Below are 23432 nucleotides of genomic sequence, written 5' to 3' on the forward strand. Positions count from 1 at the left end.
ACTGACTGGCAGAAATTAACCTCATGTAGCAGCAGGGTGCACGGTATATGAGATCTGATGGCGAGCACTGTGGCAGAGGCATTGGGTTTTCCGGGTTGCAGGTCTGGCGGAAGGTTTAAGGCCTAGCCCTAGTGTCACAGAGGCCAGCAGCGGAAAGCAGCAACAGCAGGCTTTCCTCTAGAACCGTCCCAAGATATGGTTCGGTGTTTCTCCAGGCTGTTTCGTCCCTGGAGGCATAGCACTTAACCCTGGCTCCTGGCCAACCCAGAAAAATCTGTGAATTCCCTAACACTGTGTAATAAATCCCTCTCTTCTTAAACTCTCAGCGTGGATTCTCTTGTCTGCCACTAAGCCTGCTTACCAATACAAGTACTGTCATGGACAGTGATCGGCTTGCTCCCCCCTCCCCCAATACTGGAGAGATTATTACAGAAGCGTGTAGCCTGTCTTAGCTATTTCACGAACAAGGCCACATGATCCATCAATCAGCAATTTGAGCTCCATGTGAGGGTTTAAAGCAGATACATATTTGTGTTATTCATATTGTTTTAGTTTATTTTTGTGTTTAAGTTAATTCGGATGGTATGATATTATTGTTCTAAGCAGAGCCAGTTCAGACTGGAGGGAATCCTGCCTCCTTCTTAATGTGAAATTAGCCTGAGGAATTGAGTAGCAGCGATGTGGCTCCTTCTCAGAGACGGTGGTAATAAATCCAACTTGCCGGGATACTTGAGCGAGCTCCTGCCACATGCCAGGCATTGAGTCAGATAACCATGGTTTAATCTTCGGAGCAAGTCTGTGAGATGGGCATTGATGGAAAATGAGGCCCAAGAACTTAACGACGTTTGCCCTAGTTCAACTGGTTTATGAACGGCCTCGTTGGGACTATCACCAAGGTTGGACACAGAAGCCCACGGTCCTTCCATGTTGCCACTCTGCCTGCAGCGGGAGCGAGGAAGTGAAGCAGGATCATCGTCCCTCTTACACTAATGAGATGCTCATTAGAACGAAAAGTCCCGGCAACAAGGGAAAGAAAGGCAATTGAGGGGAGATGGCAGGCATGGTTTGTTCCCTCCCCAAGAGCACTTCCCTTCAAACTTCCTTAACATATCCTACTTTTCCAGGTGCTCAGCGGCCCTCTTTACCTTGAAGAAGGTGGACTCAATCCCTGTTCTACAGCGTGGCCTCCCATGTGACTGAGAAGTGAGGAGGGCTGCTCTCGACCTCATCGTGGAGTCGGCTGACCTCACCCCAACAGCCAGGCTCCAGGACTCTCACCACACATGAAAAATAAAACCCTGCTTTTAAAGCCATTGTCGTGGTTCCTATAACAAGCAGGCAGAAGCCCTTCTTGCTCATACAGGGGTTTATAATTCATAGGAAATCTTAGAAGTGTTTTGATGAGATCGCAAGAAGACATGAACAGGAACCCACCCAGAAAGTGAGGCTGGGAAATTCTATTACGTCCTCATCTCAAGCTATGAAACCACTGAGAGCTTGAGCAAACCAGAATCACCTCATCAGCAGATCCTGGTCAACGCGCTCCCCAGCATCATTACAAGGCACGAGCCAACCATAATCCGGGTTGGTTTTGGCCTGACGTGCTGTGTCCCGAGATGGCAAGGATGGGGCAAGGCTTCGCAGGTTCCTCTGCATTTCCTAGGGTATCGTTCTCTTAAAAGAACCAACGAAGTGATAGACTGTTCTCGTTAACTCCATGACCGCGGGGACTGTCCTGAGGCATTCACCACTGGACCCCCAACATACGGCCCTAAGACAGGCACAGAGGAGACACTCACTAAACGTCATTCGAATTGGATGAAATTGAATTACGTTAGCGTCGCCAGTAGATGTTGGGACCAGGATTTGACTCACATAGTCTAGTTCCATGGTTTCTGCTATAAAACACTCTGATGAACTGCCTCCTAACATGACATAGGATTTAAAAGGACAGTGCATTGCTGAGGCCTGGAATCTCCTCCCCGATTCCTCCCTGCCACCCCAGTGCCCACATTTCCTTCAAAGTTTAAGACCTGCTTCCTACGTGAAGCCTTCCCAGATAAATCCAGTCTCCTTCATCTCCGAATGCCTTTCGTGCGTATTGGGTACTATGCATCATATGTTCGAGAAACTGTCGTGTATCAATTTCTAAATGCCTTATAATGTTAATCCTTCTTGCTGAGCCAGCTGGTCACAGTCTCACAGAAATAATCCCATCGGAGACTGCTTTTCTGTCTCTCACAGTATCAGCACGTGAAGTACAGAGTACATGCTCTATAAACATTAATTGACCTTTGATTTGAAATGGATGAAAGGGATGCCTACAAAGGTATGGGCAATTAACCTGAGCTCATTCTCACAGCTATTAAATTTTTTATTATAGAATAAGAATCACGTTCACAAGAGAATTGTCCAACCTTCACCCTCACATTTTCTTGGTAAACAACCCCCTCCCCTAGCCCAGCTGACCTTGCCTCCTTTAACTTGCCAAGTTATTTTGAATAAGGAGAAGGATCCTGGTCAGTGTGTGTGGGTCTCAGGATTAATACTACATTTGGCTCTAGTGGCTGAAGGGGCAGCCTCTTGGATCCGCAGAGTTATGCTTCGGTGGAGAACCCTTGCCACAGAGAGACCTATGGGGAGCCTGGGCATGGCCAATGGATATTGACAGCTTTACTGACATTTACAAGAGCTGATTATTAGTTGAAGAACTTTGCATAAACAGTTGCCATTTCAAACCAATTGATTTCTGTGAACTTATAGCACAGGTACTGCTTATGAATGTGAATACTTTTCACTGGTGATTTCTTTATTTTGTGGGCCTGACCACTCCTCTGTCTCACTATGAAGCCCAACCTCTTATTTTCAGACACAGGAATAAAGGCTCAGAGAGGGGCCTGTGACCACACAGCTGATTGATTTTCATGCCAGATCTTAACCCAGCTCGCCCTACAATAACACTGTCCTATAGAACCTTCACCAATAATATTCCATATTTGCATTTTCCATGTACTTAGCCCCATGTAGCTGTTGAGCACGTGCAATGTAGCTATTATGACTGAGGAACTGAATTTTCAGTATTTTTTTAATTTAAATTAATTTAAAATTAAACAGCCACATACGTATGAGCGCCCGGCGCTTGACTTCAGCTCAGGTCATGATCTCCTGGTTTTGTGGGTTCAATCCCCATGTCGAGCTCTGCACTGATGACACAGAGACTGCTTGGGATTGTCTCTCTCCCTCTCTCTCTCTGCCCCTCTCCAACTTGTGTTCTCTCTGTCTCTCTCAAAATAAAGAAACTTTAAAATTAAACAAATAAACAGCAACATATGGCTAAAGACTATCGTTCCAAATAGCACAGCTCCAGAATAACCGACCCAATTTGTAGAGGGTCGGTATAAATATAAAAAGGCTATCTACCAAGTTCCTTCCTTTCTTGCCCCACAGAACAGGGCAAGAATATTCCTGTGGAAGGAAAAAGCATGCAGTTACAGTGCAGTCAACAAGAGGCACTCATGTCAGTTACCCATCGCCACCCCACATATTTGCTATGCAGTTGCTATCGTTGAAACCTCAGAACGTTAGTGGTTTCCCAAACAATGCATTCTCTTATTTATTTTGGCTGTTGCCATGTTACTGCTGTGCACGAAGCTCTGGTAAAAATGGGAGGCTGATGGCTTGTGACAGGCCTGTCACTTCTGTTGACCCACAGGCTCATGAAGGGATGTGGAACGCTCTGCCATAAAGCATAAAAGTGACGCGTGGCTTAAAGCCCAGATTTCTAATCTTTGTCTTCACAAGATCTTTGTCTTGCACAAAACACTTGGTTTCAGGCCCCCCTGACAGAGGAGGTCATCTCATATTTTTGAGGGAGTATCATCTGAGAATAGAGCTTCCAGTTAATGCGTTTTTTTATGTACACAAATTCATCCTGGACACTTGGGGCCTGGGTACTGGAAGGTAGCTTGAAAATAGGATTCTCTCTTGGGAGTAGTAAAGCTCCCTCCTCCTGGGATTTTCCAAAGGAACTCATAGAATCACCAGGTCTGAATGGTGAGAGGTAAAAAGATGAGAATGTGGCACTGCACTCTGGCTTGTGTTGGTGAATGATTAGCTGTGGCATCGGCTTTCCTGTCTCTTCACTGCTGAGAACATTGAGGTACAAAATAAAGACTTTGCAAGCGACAACATACTCTTCAAAGAGAAGGGAAAAGAAGGAAGTTTAGCGAGCAACCTTGGCCTGAAAGCCAAAATATTTGCTATGGTTGTCTCCCACAAAATCACTTTAATGTCATTATCATTAGATGTTAGTCCAGTTGACGTTTCTGACTACATTCCAGGCTGTGATTCGAACTTGAATCCTTTCCAGTGTTTGGAAAGAAAGGAGAAGCAACTCAAAAGAAGTGGGAATCTTAAAGTCGATCGGGACAACCTCCACCTCTGGCCAGAATGGAGTATAAAGACGCAGATTTACACTTAATAACCAGAACATTACTTTGAACAACTAGTAAAGCAGACCAACTATATGAAGTGTTGGTCTTTAGACATTGGGGAGGGGCAGCACAGAGCCCAAATAGAGCCTGATGGTCTCTCTTAGTTGAGGAGATAACCGAGTTTGGGGTTTGGAAAGGTCAGAGCAGCTAGAATTCACAGATCTAAATACCAGAGTGGATGGAGCTAGAGTGAGACAGCAAGAGAGAGGAACTACCAAGTGTGAGGAAAGAACTGGAAGTGAGTAGGAAAAACAATTCCAGGATCTCACATAAGACTGGTAATAGTTTGGTTCCCAGTAGTCAGAGTGGAAAGACCTCCTTGTATGCAGTAGCTGGGGTCCTCAAAAGGGTATTCCTTCCATAGTAGAACCAAATTGGCTTTAAACCATTCTTAGGGTAGGATTTTCTGGACCCACCCTCGCGAAGAGTACAAGTAAGCTTCAAAAGGATCAAATTCGTTCCAAGTAACTTAACTGCATTTCAGAATGAGGTCCAACATTACTTAAAGGAACACAACAAAATCCAGTATCAAACAACATAAAATTCACTGTCTGGCAGCCAAAATATATTATCAGACCATGCAAATAACTACAAAAACATAACTCATAATTAAAGAAAAAGCCAATCAATAAAAGGAAACCCATCTATAGATAAGATGAAAAAATAACTATACAAGGACATTAAAATTATCATTGAGAATAGACTCCATATGTTTAAGAAGGTAAAATAAAACATGAATATAAGGAGAGAATTGGCAGTAAATTCAACATTTAGATTAAATCAACAAATAATTTGAGGGGTGGGAATTACCAAATCGATCTACAAAGAAATATATCCCTGGATTTCCTTATATCTATTAAATACACTGAATTTTCAAGGTGGGGGGGGGGTGGAAACCTCCCCACCAAGAAACGTCAAGTGAAGATGCCTCCACTGGCAACTTCTACCAAGCTATCAAAGAAGAAATAGTACAATTCTACAAAAGGTCTTCCAGAAAACAGAGGAAGAGGAAACACATTCTCAACTCACTCTGCGAGGCCTGCATTACCCTGATAACAACACCAGACCAAGAAATTAAAAGAATACTACAAACTAAGATTCTTCATGAATCCAGATGCAAAAACTTCAACAAAATTGTAATAAATCGAATCTAGCAATCTATAACAATAATGAATCATGACTAAGTGAAGTTGATCCCAGATGTGTAAGGTTCGTTTAACACCTGAAAATCAATGAATATATTTCACATTAACAGAAAACCAGATGATAACCTCATAGCTGGAAAAATTCAGCACACATTCATAATTTAAAAACTCTCAGAAAAATAAAACTAGGAATAGAAAGGAACATAAGACGTCTGTGAAAGGCATACAGCTAATATCATCCTTAATGATGAAAGATTGAATATTTTCCTTCTAAGAATGGGAACAAAGCAATGATGTCTGCTCTCATGGCTTCTGTTCAACAATGTCCTAGAGGTCCTGGCCAGTGTGGTAAGACCCCATCCTACCGGGGGGGAGTGGGGGGAAGAAAAAAGAGAGAAGGAAGGAAGGAATAAAAGAAAGAATACAGATTGGAAAGGAAGAAATAAAGATACCCTTTTTTTACAGATGATGTGAAAATAGAGGAGAAAATCTTCATGACCTTGGGTTAGATAATCATGTCTTAAGAAGGACACAGAAAGCATAAACCATAGAAGAAAAAAAAGGAAAAATGGACTTTCTCAAGGTCAAAGACTTCTATGTTCCAAAGACACTATTATGGAAATGAAAAGTCAAGCCACAGACTTGTAAGCTATTTGCAAAATACTAATCTAAGAAATTGTATTGTGAATCTATAAAGAACTCTTAAAATTCAGTATAAGAAGATACCATACTAAAATAATAATAACTCAACATCACTCATCATCGGGGAAATGCAAATTAAAACTACAATGAGATATTAACCTCACATCCATCAGGATAGCTAAAACCAAAAATACAAGAAACAACGAGTGTTGGCGAGGATGTGAAGAAAAGGGAACTCTTGTGCACTGTTGGTGGGAATGCAAACTGGTGTAGCCCTTGTGGAAAACAGTATGGAGATTCCTCAAAAAGTCCTTAACCATTCCTTAAAATTCCTTAAAAATAGGGGCACTTAGGTGACTCAGTCGGTTAAGCATCTGACTCTTGATTTCGGCTCAGGTTGTGATCTCTTATTTCTTGGGATGGAGCCCCACATCAAACTTTGTGCTGACAGAGTACATCCTACGTGGGATTCTCTCCCCCTTCTCTGCCCCTCCCCTCACTCACGCACATGCTCAAATATGAATGAAAAAATGCTCAAAACAAACATTTTTAAAAAGAAAAGAAGAGGAAAAAAGTTAAAAATAGAACTGCTTTATGATCCAGTAATCACATTACCCAAAATACAAAAAGGCTAATCCAAAGAGATACATGCCAAATTGTGGACGCAGACCAAGTGTCCGTCAGTTGATGAACGGATGAAGAAACGCCATGTCTATGTATACACACACACACACACACACACACACACACACTCACATATACATACATACACATACACACACAATGGAATATTATTCAGTCATAAAAAGAAGAATGAGGTCTTGCCATTTGCAATAGCATGGATGGGGCTAGAGAGTATAATGCTAAGTGAAATAAATCGGTCAGGGAAAGACAAGTACCATGTGACCTCACTCGCGTGTGGAATTTAAGAAACAAAACAAATGAACAAAGAAAAAAAGAGAGAGGCAAACCAAGAAACACACTCTTAACTAGAGAGAACAAACTGATGCTTACCGGAGGGGAAGGAAGTGGAGGGATGGGTGAAATAAGTGATGGGGATTAAGGAGTGCCCTTGGCACGATGAGCACTGGGTGATGTACAGAATTGTTGAATCACTATGTTACACATCTGAAACTGATAGAACATTTTATGTTAACTATATTCGGATTAAAAATCTTAAAAACGTACTTTAAAGCTGCAAGGAAATAGCATTATACTTTACCAGTGCACCTAAAACTTAAAAGATTGAAAATACCAAGTGCTGGAAAGAAAGCAACTAGAAGTCTCATACAAAGTATAGTTAGTCACTTTGAAAATAATTTGCAAGTTTTATTATAAGGTTAAATATCCACTGACCATATGACGCAATAATTCCACTCCTAAGTATTTGCCCAAGAGAAATGAAAACAGAATCAATAGAAAAGCTTCTGTGTGCGTGTTTATAGTCGCTTTATTATAATAGCCCCAAACTGAGAAAGAGCCCAAGTATCCATCAACTGTTGAATGCATGAACAAATTGTGGTATATTCATACAATGCAATACTACTTAGTAATAAAAAGGAATGAACTGCTGATATATATACTAACATGGACGAATTCAAAAGCATAATGCGAAGTGAAAGAAACCGCACACAAAAGGTGACACAGAGTTTAATTCCACTTGTGTGACAGTTTTTAAAAGGCAAAACTATAGTGATAGAGGATCAGTTGTTTCCAGGAGTCAGAGGGCGGCTGGAAGGAGACTCACAGCAAACGAACAGTGGGGAGCTTTTTGGGGTGATGGAAATATTTTACATCATGATCGTGGTGGTTGTTACACGATTGTATACATTTGTCAAAACTTATTGAAGCTTACACTGAAAATTGCTAGATGCATGCAGATTATATCCCAAGAAAATTTGTTCCAAAGAGGCAAGGTGCATCATAAGGTATACAGTAATATCATAAGTGTTAAATAAAAGGCAGAAAAGGAGAGAATTTCAAATATGTACCCATACAGGTACATATTTGAAATTATGCATATGCACAAAATATCTCAGGAAGCCTATACATGAAATTTTTAGAATATATTGCTTCAGAAAAGGAAATGGGGCATCTGAGGGGGGTATGATGGAGCAGAGACTCTATCTTTTGTACCTTTCAAATTTTGAATCATGCAAATAATAAACCTATTCAAAGGGGGAGAAAAGTCCGTCGCGTTCTAAAACCTGCTGTTATTCAGTGTGATTTGAGTCAGAATCCTGTTCTATGTGTGAACATCTCTCTTTGTTACTCATCATTTCCTCCTTCCCCTGTTTTAAAAATCACAGGACTGCCTAAGAGTATATTCAATATATACTTCAGAGCATGACAATAAAACAAGTTTAAAATGTGAAAGAGAGAGGGTGCCCGTGGGATTGAGACAAGGTTACTACAGGGTCGAATGAAGTTCCATGCACAGCAGGTTAGAACCAGTGGGTGCTTTCGAGCTCATCTCATACACCTGGTTTTTATTTTTTGTTTTTTGTTTTTTCTTTTTTTTATGGGGAGAAATCTAAAGTGCATGTGACTTCCCCAAAGGTGCACAGCTAGTCAGTATCAGAATCCAGTTGGGGCTTAGTTCCTAAGTCTTATTACAGAAATAATATCAGTAGAGCAGGCAACCTAGCACAGTTCAAAGTACACGTTCAGTAAAATGAGTTTCCCCTTCATCTCTTCCCCCTGTATCAGCTGGCTTTTCATCAGGACTCGCCGTCCACCCATCCCCAACTCAAAGTCGAACATCAATGGAAACAGGAACCTAGAGTCTTTGCTTTAATGCTGACCAAATTTCCCAGAATACACTAGCAAGTTTTCCTTTTAAAAAAAGAACTTAATTGCCCTTCCCATAACCGGCTCAGTTTTAATCCATTTGACAAATATTTATGAGCCCCCCCCCCCACCCCAACTACGGGCCAGGCTCTGGGCTAATGGTGGGCGGACATACAGAGGTGAATACGATGTGGTCCAAAGTGCTTTCCCTATGGTGCTTACCGACCAGTGAGGAACAGCATTACCCAGGTGGTTGTAATATTAGGGGACACATGGTAAGATGGAGACAAGGACAGAGGCAGTATCACATTGAACAACCTGGAGTTTTAGAAATGGCTTCACGGGGAATTTGAGTCCAGAAAGATGAGGACAAGGTGACAAGGTGACAGAGGGGAGGAAATGCTATAGACAGAGGAGTCAGCACGGGCAAAGCCAGGTGAGGTTGAACATGTCCAATTTGTGGGGAGCTCGGTATTCCTGGGACATACTGAATGAGGCAGAATGTGATGGGAGGAGGGACCAGAGAGGCTGTTAGATTGTTAGGAGCGAGGTCAAGGCCTTGGTGACGCTCAAGGGTGGACTTGATCTTGTTGGCAAGGGGCAGGGCTTAAAGCGGAGAAGTATCTAACGTACAATTCTGTTCCAAGGGATGGTCTTTACTCCAATAGGTGACTGAACCATACTTGACAGTTCCCATTACTCTGACCAATATTTATGGAGCCCTGATGACAATCCCAGCAGCCCGCAGGACACTGTGCTTCAGAGGTAAGTAAAATGTGGTCCTTTCCTCAAGAACCTGAGAGTCTGATAAATTACTCTTCAGAAAATGGGAGCTCAGAAAAAGATCTGTCACCCACTTGTCCAACCCTGTGCCCCTCCCCCAATATTCTGATTGGTAGCCCCCTCCTGGTCAGTTGGTGTTCTCTCCCCCAGTGTTGACATGACTCACCTTCTCCTGGTTAACGTGTTTGGTTTTGGCCTCTACGTCTATTGAGAAGACAGTGTTAGGTCAATTATATAGCTGCAGAAACACAACGGCAGGCCCAGGAGGGAGGACACATTGCATTAGCTACGGTGACATGGTTGCCACAGGCTGCTCCTTGTAATGTTTAACACTGACGGCTGTGGGAATCCTCAAGTCCTTTGATTTAATGTTCCTTCAGAGCTCAACAAATCAAATTAAGCGCTCACATATTGGCCTTCTGCCCAGCCTCAGGATGATGTTAAGAACGTGTCAGGCATTCTCATAAATGTCTGGGAACCAACGGGAAGGTACAAACCGTCCACGACTTCTCACAGAACCCCTTGCATTTGGTGGAAATACGGATCCCAGGAATGGCTGTCCATGTTCCCATGCTTCAACTCCACCAATTCCCACCCTGTAGGGGCTGTAGCGGGTTGAAGAGTGCCTCCCTCCCCAAAGGTGGGTCCAACCAGAACCTGTACCTGCTACCTTATTTGGAAAAAAGGGTCTTTGTGGATATAATTAAATTAAGGATCCTGAGACGAGATCATCCTCGATTAGGAAGGGCCCTAACTCCATTGACAGGTCTTTACAACAGAACGGAGGAGAAAATAGAGGCAGTTCCAGGAAAGAAGGCCATGTGATATGGAGCGGAGAGTGGAACGATGCAGGTACAAGCCATCAGAGGGGATGCCAGGAGCCACGAGAGGCTGGAACGGGCAAGGAAGGATTCTCCCCTAGAGCTGTCAAATGGAGTGTGGCTCTTACCCCGCAGCTGGGAGGAGGAAGGAGCCTAAGCAGGTTACCTGCTCCTCTTCCGTGCAAGCAGAGAAGCCCCTGTACCCCCCACTTTCACTTATAATTCCCATTCAACATTGAATAAAGAACTGCCATGGGGATGGGTAGGGAATTGGGAAGCAGGGATTATGACTGCCACTCTTCTTAGCACTGCTGAATTTCGTGAAAAAAAAGTTCACACATAGGAGCTGAGGTCTCTGAGTGAACAATTATTTTAAAAGGAATGTAAACTGAAAGAGTTAACGCCAATATTTGCTTTCGGGAACTACAGATCTTAAATAACACAAGACCACACGTTACTATCAAACAGTTCTTCCTGTTGCTAATGCCAGCTGGAGATTCCAATAGTTCTGTTTCCTCCTGCTTCTGTTTGGTTCAACACCAGTGGCAGGCTAATTTCTAGTGAAATCAACACTTTGCCAAATTTACAAGTGTCTTCACGTGCCCGTAATGATGATGATGATCCACCTTGTCTGTTGCATAAAGTTGCCTGGATGCTTCTGTCCTGAGAAAAATATACCTAGTCCTCACTAGGAGTGGGGTTTTGTGGTCTTTTCTTTTTTCTTTCCTTTCCTTTTTTCTTTTCTTTTCTCCTTTCCTTTCCTTTCCTTTCCTTTCCTTTCCTTTCCTTTCCTTTCCTTTCCTTTCCTTTCCTTTCCTTTCCTTTCCTTTTCTTGTTTTGAAACTAACTTAATGGTGGATATGGAAACTGGAAGACTGCTTGAATGCACCTGCTTGAAGGTCACCTCCTTGGTGGGACCCCTCCTGACTCCTTCCTGCACTCTTGAGCACTCCATCCCCAGTACCCACAGCACTCAGTTAACTCATCCATTTCACTGAAATTAACCATGTGCAAGTCTATCTTCCGCACCACGTTGCTGATTTCTTGACAGCCAAGTCCCTCCCTGTTTTCATACCCCTTTTCCCCCAAATGCTCAGCATAACACCAGGCAAGTTTTGACGGGTACCTAAGTAGAAGCCAAACACTCTGCGAGGTGCTTTTTAAAGACTGTACGGTAGGGGCGCCTGGGTGGCGCAGTCGGTTAAGCGTCCGACTTCAGCCAGGTCACGATCTCGCGGTCCGGGAGTTCGAGCCCCGCGTCGGGCTCTGGGCTGATGGCTCAGAGCCTGGAGCCTGTTTCCGATTCTGTGTCTCCCTCTCTCTCTGCCCCTCCCCCGTTCATGCTCTGTCTCTGTCTGTCCCAAAAATAAATAAACGTTGAAAAAAAAAATTAAAAAAAAAATAAAGACTACGGTAGAAGAAAGGAAATACAATGTGCACACAAAACAACTAGGGAAAAGTACAAAGTAAAAAAAAAATAATAATATATGAAATTAGTAAATAAAATGAATTTTATTGGAGGAGTAATTGGAAACCACAAAGGGGAGAAATAAGCATGACCTGGGGGTTTTGTGGGTTCATTTTATTAGCCAGAAATAGCATTTGCTAATATGTGGTCCTCATACTAAGAAAGGTGTAAATATGAATATTATCAGGGAGTGGACATTGGGGGAAAATGTTCTGCCTTCTTGATTAATAAAGATGATTTGTCTAGCCCAGAATGCTTTTTTATGTTCTGATAAATCGTAATAGTCTTTACTGTAAATGGTCTGTGTGTAATAAATAGACTATTTATTATAATATCAGTCTAAAACAAAGATTTCCAAAGTTCTCAGTTTATATATCATAAGCATTAAACATTAACACTGGCTGTTAGTGTCTTACTAGTACACCACTGAAATCATTTTACTTCATCAGATAGTTTAGTTATATTGGTGTCAAAAGGGCAAACTCAATGACAGAGGTTACCTTTATTGACCATATATCTGAAGTATCTGTGACCTTAGAAATGCTAAGAAGGAAAGCCCAGCACCTCACTGTTGATTTGACTTCCTCTCACCAGCCTTGGTTTCGTTTTTGAAAATCAAGTTGACAAAGGAAATTTAACCAGATGAGAAAATGTACTTAAACGTGTCACAAAGGTAAGGATTTGAACTGCATTTTCTGCTCACTTGTAAGTGAACTTTTAAAAAAATACTTTGCCCATGGTATAATAAAGTCAATGATTAGACACACGGTTTAAATGCACTTTCCAATACTTATATTTTTGAGCAATCCCGCGTGAACTCTGGAATGACTTGTTTACTTTTTATTTAATTTTTTTCAATATTTATTTATTTATTGAGAGAGAGACAGAGACAGAGGGTGAGCAGGGGACGGCAGAGAGAGACGAAGACACAGAATCCAAAGCAGGCTCTAGGCTCTGAGCTGTCAGCACAGACCCTGATGCGGGGCTCAAACCCACGGACCGTGAGATCATGACTTGAGCTGAAGACGCTTAACCGACTGAGCCACCCAGGCGTCCCTAATTTTACTTTTTGATTGGGGGAACACAGCAGTCACATTTTCAAAATTACACGAGCAGAAACAACATTCTAGAACTAAATTTTGACAGTCATTGTGACATTACTATATGCACATATATGTGTGCATATTTTTATACCATGTATTTGACAGATATCAAAATAAATGCCTTTGATATATTGTTGAAACTTAATTTTCTTAAACAAATAAAAATATAAATCTTTTCTTTTTCTTTTTTTGTTTTTTTTAATGTTTATTATTTATTTTTGAGAGAGAGAGAGAGATAAGGCTCAAGCAGGGGAGGGGCAGAGACAGAGGGAGACACAGAATTTGAAGCAGGCTCCAGGCTCCCAGCTGTCAGCACAGAGCCCGACGCGGGGCTTGAACTCACAAATGGCGAGATCATGACCTGAGCCGAAGTCAGATGCTTAACCGCCTGAGCCATCCACGTGCCCCTGGAATGACTCATTTAACCAGCCATACTCTTGAGTATGTCTGGAGGTCCAAGGACCATGACATCATGCATCTTTCCCTGGACACTCAGAAAAAGAAGACACCATTTTCTCCATCTACACATGCAGAAGTGCCTACCAGAGACAGCACTTACCTTAACAAAGAGGATAATCTCAGGGTCTGTGGAAGTTGATTCACTTTCTTCCAAACCATCAGCAGCAGAATGGCAGGTGGAGGAATCCTTGCTGGCAAAGAAGGCCCTACTCTGCTGGGTGGGGAAGGTTGGAGAGGGCAGGCCTTTCTCCATCATGTCTCCATCCTCCTGGGGTTCCTGGGCTGGTGAGGGTACGTCTTCCCAGTCCTGGGCTGGTGAGGGTACGTCTTCCCGGTCCTGGGCTGGTGAGGGTACGTCTTCCCGGTCCTGGGCTGGTGAGTGTAATTCTTCCTGGTTTTGGGCTGGTGAGTGTAATTCTTCCTGGTGTTGGGCTGGTGAGTGTGATTTTTCCATTGAGTTCTTCCAGTCTTCACTGGAGACTGGTGGCTCACCCTGTTGAAGATCCTGGGACTCAGGACATATGTCACCTGGCAGGAGGTAGTCTCCTGCTTCTGGTTGGGAAGAGGTCAAGCTGTTCTCCTCACCCTCAGCAACATCAACTGACACAGAGTCATATTCATGGTTTTCCAGCTCAGTGGCATATGCATCATCTTCTGACCTCAGGCCTTCATGGATGTTATCATAAAGAGAGACTTCGTTTTCTTCTGGCGTTTCTGGAACCTCATACATCCTTTCTTTTTGGACTGTGTCATAGATGGTGCTGCTATCTTCACCATTCATGTTCCTTGATCTGATAGATCTTTTGCAGGCAGACCCGAATAGATCAGAAATGAATAAAGGACTAGAGGATGCTGCACCACCTTGCAGAGGAATCAACAAGCTTTTGAAACACGGCAACTAGCAACAGCTACCAATGACAGGTCTCTAACAATCATTTACCAGAGGCTTTAATCAGCAAGCGACGAGTCCATTGGGCACCAGATAAAGCTTACACACTCAGTTAACTCCTTCACTGCTAAGGATAGTTTCAAGTAGAGTCTGGGGTTTTCCCCACTGCCAGTAACTCCAAGATTCTTTGGATTTACCGGAGGTTGAATTATCTTCCCACTGCACGCTTAAATTCTAAATATTTAGCCATTGGTCGCTAAGCAGGGCTCCCTCTTCTAATTGCCTCCAAATGTTGACAACATTCAAGAAGTCCCTGCAATTCACTTCTTCACCATCGTCACTGATCTGTTAATGGCTGAATTCATTGCACAAAACAATTCCTTGAGTATCAGTACCCTGTGATGCATGAGCTGTATATGCTCCAGCTAGGTGACAAATTCAATTTGCATTTCTTATCTGGAAACACCACCAGGTGATTCAATGGCAGAAGGGAAAGGAGATAAATGCACTGGCCTGTAATTACATCGGTACAGACCACCCAAAAATAAAAACTCAAAGATTTATGGCTTTGAGTTTCACGTTTCCCTCTTAAATCCATATGATCATCAACAAAGTCAACGAACTTTTATACCGAGATTCTGCTATGCACAGGATACTGAAATGAGCGCTAGTCCTATGTGTTAGAAGATTCATTCTCTGCTGTTGAGAAACTTCTTTTTTTTAAATTTTTTTTTAATCTTTATTTTTGAGAGACAGAGAGACCGAGTGTGAGTGGGGGAGGGGCACAGAGAGAGGGAGACACAGCATCCGAAGCAGGCTCCAGGCTCTGAGCTGTCAGCACAGAGCTGACGCGGGGCTCGAACTCATGAACTGTGAGATCATGACCTGAGCTGAAGTCGGACGCCCAACCGACTGTGCCACCCAGGCGCCCCTCTGCTGTTGAGACACTTCTAAACATAGTTGGAAGACTAGAAAGAAAATCTAGACCCTAATGGGCACAGAATAAACTATCCAAGGTTTTCTTAGTGCAATTGCCCCAGGTTTGGGATAAGCAGTAGGAACTCGATGTACAAGGGTGCCTAGTTGATGTCACTTACAAATGCCATAAAAATACAGGCTCTTTGTTTCTAATCTGGTACTCTATTCTGTTAATTCCCATTTCCCTTCATCACACCATGTATGTGGTTCTCTGTGAAGTGACAACCAGAGAGGTTGTAAAGGGACTTTGGTGTCCAGAAATCATGTGAAAATTAAGAAGCAGTGCAACTGTGGACGTAGAATTTGATGAACATCTTATTAACAAAACTACCTTGTACCCTTAGCTCCAATAATGTATCTAGGAATCTTCTGCAGCAAACTAGAGCAATATTTCTAGAACTCTAGCTTTGGGGATGGCTCAGAGACTAGATGAGTGGAAGGTGACTAGAGACAGACTTTAAGCGTCTTGATGTTAGTTAGCCCTTTCTCTTATTGAAACATGAGGTTTGGTGTGTCCAAATCCCTGATAAATTACCATAGGTTCTATAATTAGGCACTTATATCTCAATGGAGCCCCCCCCCCCAAATTCTATGCATAATATTAGAGCTGGAGAAAACCTAAAATGTCATTCAGTCTAACGTTGATTTTATGACTGGAAAAAAGCCTGAAACCTAGAAAGGGGAGGTGATTGGTCCAAGTTCACACAGAGAGTTAATGACAGCTGATTTCTGTTGCGATTTCCTAACCTCCAGCTTGGTGATATCTCAGCTACTCCCTCCTGAAGTCAGTGTTTTCCAATCTACTTTCATCATCACACAAGCCTCCCCTCCTACCCCCCCAAGGAATCATTTTTAGATATTTCCCCGCCATGAAATGAAAGTCAGTCAACTGGGCTCAAACTCAGGTAATGGCTCCCCATTTCTCTCAGTAAAAGAGCCAAAGTCCTTACAGTGATCCACAACATCCTAGAATATCTGCACCAGCTTTCCTATACCTTTCCCGCCTTTGCCTACCTTGTTTCAGATGACCTGGCCTCATTGCTATTCCTGGAACATTCCAGAATCGCTGCATAGGACCTTTACATCGGATGTTTACTCCACCTGAAATACATTTCCCCTGGATGTCTGCATAGTTAATTCCCCAAACTCTTCTAAGTCTTTGCGTATACATACTCTTGCCAATGAAGCCACTCTGTCCTGTTTAAAATGTCAACCCATCCCAACTCCTCTCTGTAACCCCTCCATTGCTAAAAACCCTTACTTGATTTTTTAATTTCTTTTTCCATAATACCTATCACCTTCTAACAAGAAGCATACATTACTTACTTTATGTCTAGAATTTATTTTCTGTCTCCTCCCACTAACATGTAAACACCCTGTAGGGTCACAAATTTCTGCCTGCTTCTTCATCATTATCTCAAGCCTTTAGAGAAGTGGCTGGCAAATATTAGATACTCAAAACATTTGTTGAATAAATTTTTGTGACTGTTTGATATCTTTATCCCTCACTGGACACGTAAGTTCTGTGAGAACAAAGCCCATGACTATTTTGTCCATCAGTATATATCTAAAATTTAGCAAATATCTGATGTGTCGTTGATGTTTACTAAATATTTGTTTTATAAACAACTAAAATGGAGATGTGCCTAGAATTCATGCCCTTTTACTCCTGGTCCACTTTTCTTTCTGTACTACGTGTATAAATATTATCTCCGGATTATATTTAAACTCCTACAGGAAAAGAACATACCTGTGTGTTTCACAGCACTTTGTATAGAGCAAGTTGGCTTGTTTACTTATAAAAGAGAGCCCATCAATCAATTAATCTGTCAAAAATATTTTGAGGGCTTCACCCGCATGTTACTTACAACCCAGGAAAGGAAATATGACACATTTATTCATTTGTTTGAGAGGTTCTAAGAATGAGCTTGCATGCTTTCTGAAATACAAGTTTGTTTATGTCACTCTCATGTTTGGAAATCTTTGATGAGTCCCAAGCACCTACAGGAAGATGTCTGTCTCAAGATCTTTCACAATCAGAAGCAAGCCTATCTGTCCCACCAGCTTCTCCCCTTAGAGCTCTCCCAAATGTTCTATTCTGCAGCCAGATAGGCTGCTCGTCCCTACATGCTATTTCCTGCCCCTGTACTTTTGCACGTGTGCTGCCTCTACTGGGCAAAACTCTACTCATTCTGGTATGTGCAAGGTATAAATACACATAGGACATGATCTTATATGCACATACAACTAAAGAAATTTCCAAAATAAAATTCAAGAGAAAGGAGCCAACTGGGCCTACAGGAGACCTGCTCATTGTCTGGAATGACCTGGGGGCCAGTGTCTGGTCTTCCGCTTTGTATGTGCAAAGATTCAACTTGGTTAGTGTGCAAAGGGATTTTCAAACATTGTAGAGCTGGATCACTCCAAACTAAAAAAAAAAAATCATATTAGCAACAAAAATGCCAGTTAATTATTTCACTACAAAAAATTGCCAAATTGACCTTTATTTGTGTAGCATAACCACTTCACAATAGCAAAGGAATCAGTTAAGATAATGTTCTCATGTTATGTTTGTGTGATGTTTGCATGTCCTGAGACAATACCCCTTTTTCCCAAACCCAATATCAGTGATTTGTGTCTTTTCTGTTTATATTGATTAGTCTCATTAAGAACTTACCCATATTGGGGCTCCTGGGTGGCTCAGTCAGTTAAGCGTCTGACTCTTGATTTTGGCTCAGGTCATGATCGCACAGTTCATGGGGTCGAGCCCCACGTCGGGCTCTGTGCTGACAGCATGGAGCCTGCTTGGGATTCTCTCCCTCCCTCTCTTTCTGGTTCCCCCCCCCCAAAATAAATAAACAAAATTTTTAAAAGGAACTTACCAATATTATTTTCTTTTTAGGAAACAATTGCCTTTATTAATAGTCTCTATTGTGCATTTATTTGCAATGTCACTAATTTCTGCTCATATCTTTATTATTTTCTTCCTTCTCCTCTCTTTGGTTTTACTTTGCTGTTCTTTACTCCAAGATCGCTGTGGTGGATACTTAGATCATTGGTGTTCAGCTTTTCTTCTTTCCTAATTATGCATTTAAGACTATTAATTTCCCTCTAAATATAGTTTTTTTCTGTATCCCACAATATTTTATATGTTTTATTTTTATGATCATCCAGGTCAAAAAGGACTCAATTCTTATTTTGGTTCTCTTGGCTTTTGTTTTATATGTGTTTGAGGCTATGTTATTAGGTGCACACAGATTCAGTATTGTGTCATCTTGGTACATGGACTGTTTCTTCAATAGAAAATGCCACTCTTTATCTCTAGTAATATTTTTTTCCTCTTTCTGAAATCAGCTTTCTTTTGGTTAGTGTTTATAGATAACTTTTCCCAAGTTTTTACTTTCCATTTTTGTGTGCTCTTATACATAAGCATTAGATCATTATATTTTTATTCAATCTAACAATCTTTGTCTTTAATTTAAGTAGTTGGTCTATAAACATTTAATGGAATTGCGGTTTATTTAGGCTAAATATACCATCTTCCAATCTCTATCTTTAAAAATGAGCAAAAACTTGAAGAGACGTTTCACCAGAAAGTAACATATGAATGGCAAATAAGGTCATTAAAGGGAAATCAGCAACAGTAGCCACGAGGGAAATGCAGTTAAATGAGATCACTTCATACCACTAGAACACCTAAAATTAAAAGGACTAACAATACCAAGTGGTGGTGGGGATGTGGGGTAACCACATATCACTCTCATACACTGATGGTGAGAGTCTAAAATGGTACAACCAATTTGTAAAATTGTGTGGCAGTTTATTATAAAATTAACCGTACATGTATACATGTACCCTATGACTCAGCAATTCCAGCAAATCTTAGAACTATATCCAAGAAAAAAATTAATGTGAAAATCATCATAACAGGCTTGTATGAGAATGCTTAGAGAAATTTGCTTCATAATCCAAAACACTGGAAACTTCTCGCAAGAAGATAATGGGCAAACTGTGGTGTACTTATGCAATGAATATTGCTCAGCAATGACAAAGGAATGAATTACTGATACAGACAACAAAATGGATGAATCTCAAAGACACTATGTTGAGTGAAAGATGGCAGACATAAAATAGTATATACTGAATGATTCCATAGAATTATGTCAGTAAAAACGTACAAAGGGTTACAGGATTCCTAATCATGCTTTTAATGAGCACTTGAGCAAAAGATTTTAAGGATCACTTCTAGAGCCGATGGATAAGAAATGTCCCATGTTAACAACTGCCTTAGATTTCCAGCTCTGGGAATGGAATGACAGTGGAATTTCTTGGGTTACTGTCATTAAGTCATGAGAGTTAAAAGCACCTCCTTCTCTGGAATACAAGCATCAGGTTGAACAAACCAGGCAAAAGAATTTACAGTAAGCCCATGGTGCTGGCGACATCCTGACCACCAGTGCTGTTAGGTGACCATCAACAATATCATTACAAAGCTTTCAGAGTAGGGGTGTCTGGATGGCTCAGTTGGTTGCGCATCCAACTCATGATCTCATGGCCATGAAATCGAGCCTTGCATTGGGCTCTGTGCTGATAGCACAGAGACTGCTCAAGACTTTCTCTCTCTCTCTCTCTCTGCCCCTTCCCTGCTCACTCTCGAGCCCGCTCTTTTTCCCTCTCTCACAAAAATAAATAAATAAACAAACATAAAGAAACCTTTCAGGATAGGTATAAAACACCCAGGAATCGGTTAAGAATGCCCCAATCCTTATATGATAGGAAAATATAGGACTCAGTAGGCAGAGGGGGATAGATTAGGATGTGAGGTCCCTGGGTGAGGGAAAACCACATATTTTGGAACGATGCTAGGAGCGGCTGACCACAGCAAACCCCCTAGGGAGTAAGGTTCCTCTTAAGAGTGTAATAGACCCCACCTACACCCCTTCAGGTTTCCCTCAGAAATTTGACAAAAGTTCTGACTAAAAATAGGTAGACCGTAAAACATATGACCCACAAGGAACGGTATGGCCATAGGCCACCCCTCATACAATGGAAATGAGCCAGTCAGGAATGGACAACCCAGCACCTAGAGGTATCAAGTGAATAAGGGTAGGACCTGAGAAGGAACAAGGGGGAAAGGAAAGGGAGGTGTGACCAGAACCCTATAAAATAAAGACCCTTGCCTATTGTCGCAAGTGTTCACCTTTGAATGTGCTCTCTCTCTCAAGAAAGCTTTCATACTATTCTTCCTTTCTAATCTCATACTCTAATGAACTTTTGCCTGCTGCTCATTTTGTGCCCACCTCTTTATTCTTCAAAGAGTCGAGACAAAGAATCCTGGGTATTGAGGTAAAAAAAAAAAAAAAATCCTGCAACACTTACGCACCTGAGGAAATATGTCTTAAAATGTCCCGTTTCATAGATTCCTTCCTCATCCTTTTCTCTGAATCTCTGCCCATCTATGTATTATTCAGATGCAAAATGCCATCTTTTCATCAGTTTCTATAAGAAGCATCCACTCACACCCAAAAATCTCATGGAGATTCTGGGGTCACAGGCAGTAAGTGACGTGAGGGGGAGCCATTTCACTGGCCCCACCCCCATCCCTACCCCTCTCCTCTCCCTTCCTCCACTCTCAGAGAAGCCATCAGTTCTTCTAGTTTCTTCCACAGATTACTCATCAGACTAACTCCACTCACGTTTGGTTTGGGGGAGGGGCCTCTTCACCTTCCTTCTCAAACAGAATTTTAAAGAACGTCTTCAGAACATACCCAGTACTCTCTCTGAAGAGAGTCCCGATGGATATGATGTTCTCCACCTTGCTGCATTTATATTCGGATTTGACAACTTCCCGACGAGATGTTTGGGGCCACTGAAGACCCAGTGGCCATGAATTTCCAAACGGAGGCAGTATCTCTGGATCGTTTGATGTTTAAAGCATGGAAATGGCTCGGCTCCCGGAGAAAATGGGCATGGCCAGGGTACTTCAGACTGAGGGAGCAAACCTCCAGCATTGTTCTGCCTTGCTCTCCCTTCTCACAGTTGTTCTTATCAGCGGTTTGCAGATGATGGGGGAGGGGAAAGGAGGATATGTCAAAAATGTCTGTTTGAAAAGGGCTTGGAATCTGTCCAACATTTCGAGGTTAAGGCGATGAGGAGAGTTTATAGGCCTAAATTTCCTGCAGGGATCAAGTATTTGACTTTCACTGGGAGTACTCAATTGAGTTGAGTATCAGTTGTTTCCAGCCAATCTGAAAATTATCAAACCATAGGCTCCTAGAATGGGAAGAGGTATAGAGGCCATACCTTACAACAGGTTCTGGAATGATTGATTGGGCCCTGCTACATGTATTAAACCTGAGACTTAAAACATGACCCTCTTGCCTGAGGTAGCTGAGTTAGGTAGCTGAGTTAGCAGGTGGGTTTCAGGAAAATCAGCACAAATGGTTGGCCTCAGATGAGCAGGAAAAAAAGAGAGGGGAAAGACAAATGAATGATATTAAGAAGGGCAAGTTTATCCCCAGTGCCAGCATCTCCCCTTGATTTTCTGCCTTCGTCTCTTCACTTACCCATCCCTTCATCCACCGCGTTTTCCTTCTGAGGAGCCACCTACTCTCGACAAGCCACTGGATTACCTACCCCCTCAGTAATTTTTTTCACTTCAAGAAATGCAAAGTCTGGGGCGCCTGGGTGGCTCAGTCGGTTGAGCAGCCGACTTCGGCTCAGGTCATGATCTCGCGGTCCGTGAGTTCGAGCCCCGCGTCGGGCTCTGTGCTGACAGCTCAGAGCCTGAAGCCTGTTTCAGATTCTGTGTCTCCCTCTCTCTGACCCTCCCCTGTTCATGCTCTGTCTCTCCCTGTCTCAAAAATAAATAAAACGTTAAAAAAAAAAAAAAAGAAATGCAAAGTCTAAGCCAAAGGAATGAATGGCTAAAGGTAAATATTCATTTTCCACTCTTCAGGGAAGAGCTACTTCTCACCTCATGTCTTCCCTAATTCTCCATTGCCCCATATGTAAAATGAGGTTTAATAGTATGTGTTATAGTAGGATTTACTTAAACACTGCCGGTAGGAAGCTTATTGCAGTGCCTGGCTATCTCTACTGTTACTACTACTGCTATTGAGTTTATTGCTTAGATAACAGTATGAGTTCTGTTGTCTTCTTTGGAGGAACAAGCAAACACCGCGGATCCATCCAAAGATAGGAAATCTGAGACCACAAAAGTTATGAAAGGGCTGTAAAATATAACCTATGGCTTTCAGAGTTCAAAATCCGATGGAGCGTAAGATATAATGTTGCAGCAAAACAACAACAAAAAAGTTAATTGGCAACAGGAGGTATCCTGTGTAGCGACAAACGCGTGAGATTGATCTTTGGGACCGTAAGATTTCAGAAGAGGGTGAGATAACCCCAGGCTGGGGGGTGAGGGACCGGGAAAGTATCTTGGGTGGTAGATGAGACCCGGGTTAAGTAGAGAAGAGAGGGAAAGGTTTGAGATATGATGCAGAGTTGAGAATTCACAACGGTAGAGAGTAAATTCGATTGGATGGAGTATGCCGACTATGGAAAAAATAGAGACAATGAGCAGTACTGGATTAGGCTCCGGGCAGCCTTGAATGCCAGGCTCAGAAATCTGAATTTTATGCTCAGAGGATGATATTGAGGATGAGCAGACACAGAACACAAAAAGAAGCTCGATTCCAGAGCCGTTTAAACGCTAGCTAGCTTCAAAACAGACACAGGTGCTCAGCTTGGTCTACGGGCACATCCCAGCATGACATCCACATCTCACTATGGCCACAGGGAAGAAACTGTGTATAAGCCACCTGAGAACTTCCGATGGTTCCACTGAGTCATTCCCATC

The 23432-nt window shown here is 42.2% G+C and overlaps 1 protein-coding gene and 1 long non-coding RNA gene across 4 annotated transcripts in view; one reads left to right on the forward strand and one right to left on the reverse strand.

Moving 5' to 3' along the window:
• Positions 1-2908, forward strand: part of LOC123608456 — a 38516-nt gene extending 35608 nt beyond the window's left edge. For both annotated transcript variants that reach the window (XR_006717243.1, XR_006717245.1), the window contains one exon: positions 1125-2908. This is a non-coding gene — a long non-coding RNA (uncharacterized LOC123608456). The remainder of the gene's footprint in view (positions 1-1124) is intronic.
• The window catches only part of CLIC5 (chloride intracellular channel 5), a 162931-nt gene extending 148337 nt beyond the window's left edge, over positions 1-14594 (reverse strand). The window contains exons 1-2 of one of the 2 annotated variants that reach the window (XM_045498441.1): positions 14110-14593; positions 13805-14079 (exon numbers count right to left, since the gene is read on the reverse strand). In XM_045498441.1, coding sequence (XP_045354397.1) covers positions 13805-14079; positions 14110-14485 — 651 coding nt within the window. In that variant the 5' untranslated portion in view covers positions 14486-14593. Of the gene's footprint in view, positions 1-13804 lie in introns of both variants that reach the window. The other variant, XM_045498440.1, reaches the window with a different exon arrangement.
• Positions 14595-23432: the final 8838 nt, after the last annotated feature.

The sequence above is a fragment of the Leopardus geoffroyi genome, chromosome B2, assembly GCF_018350155.1.
Source record: "Leopardus geoffroyi isolate Oge1 chromosome B2, O.geoffroyi_Oge1_pat1.0, whole genome shotgun sequence".
Lineage (NCBI taxonomy): Eukaryota > Metazoa > Chordata > Mammalia > Carnivora > Felidae > Leopardus > Leopardus geoffroyi.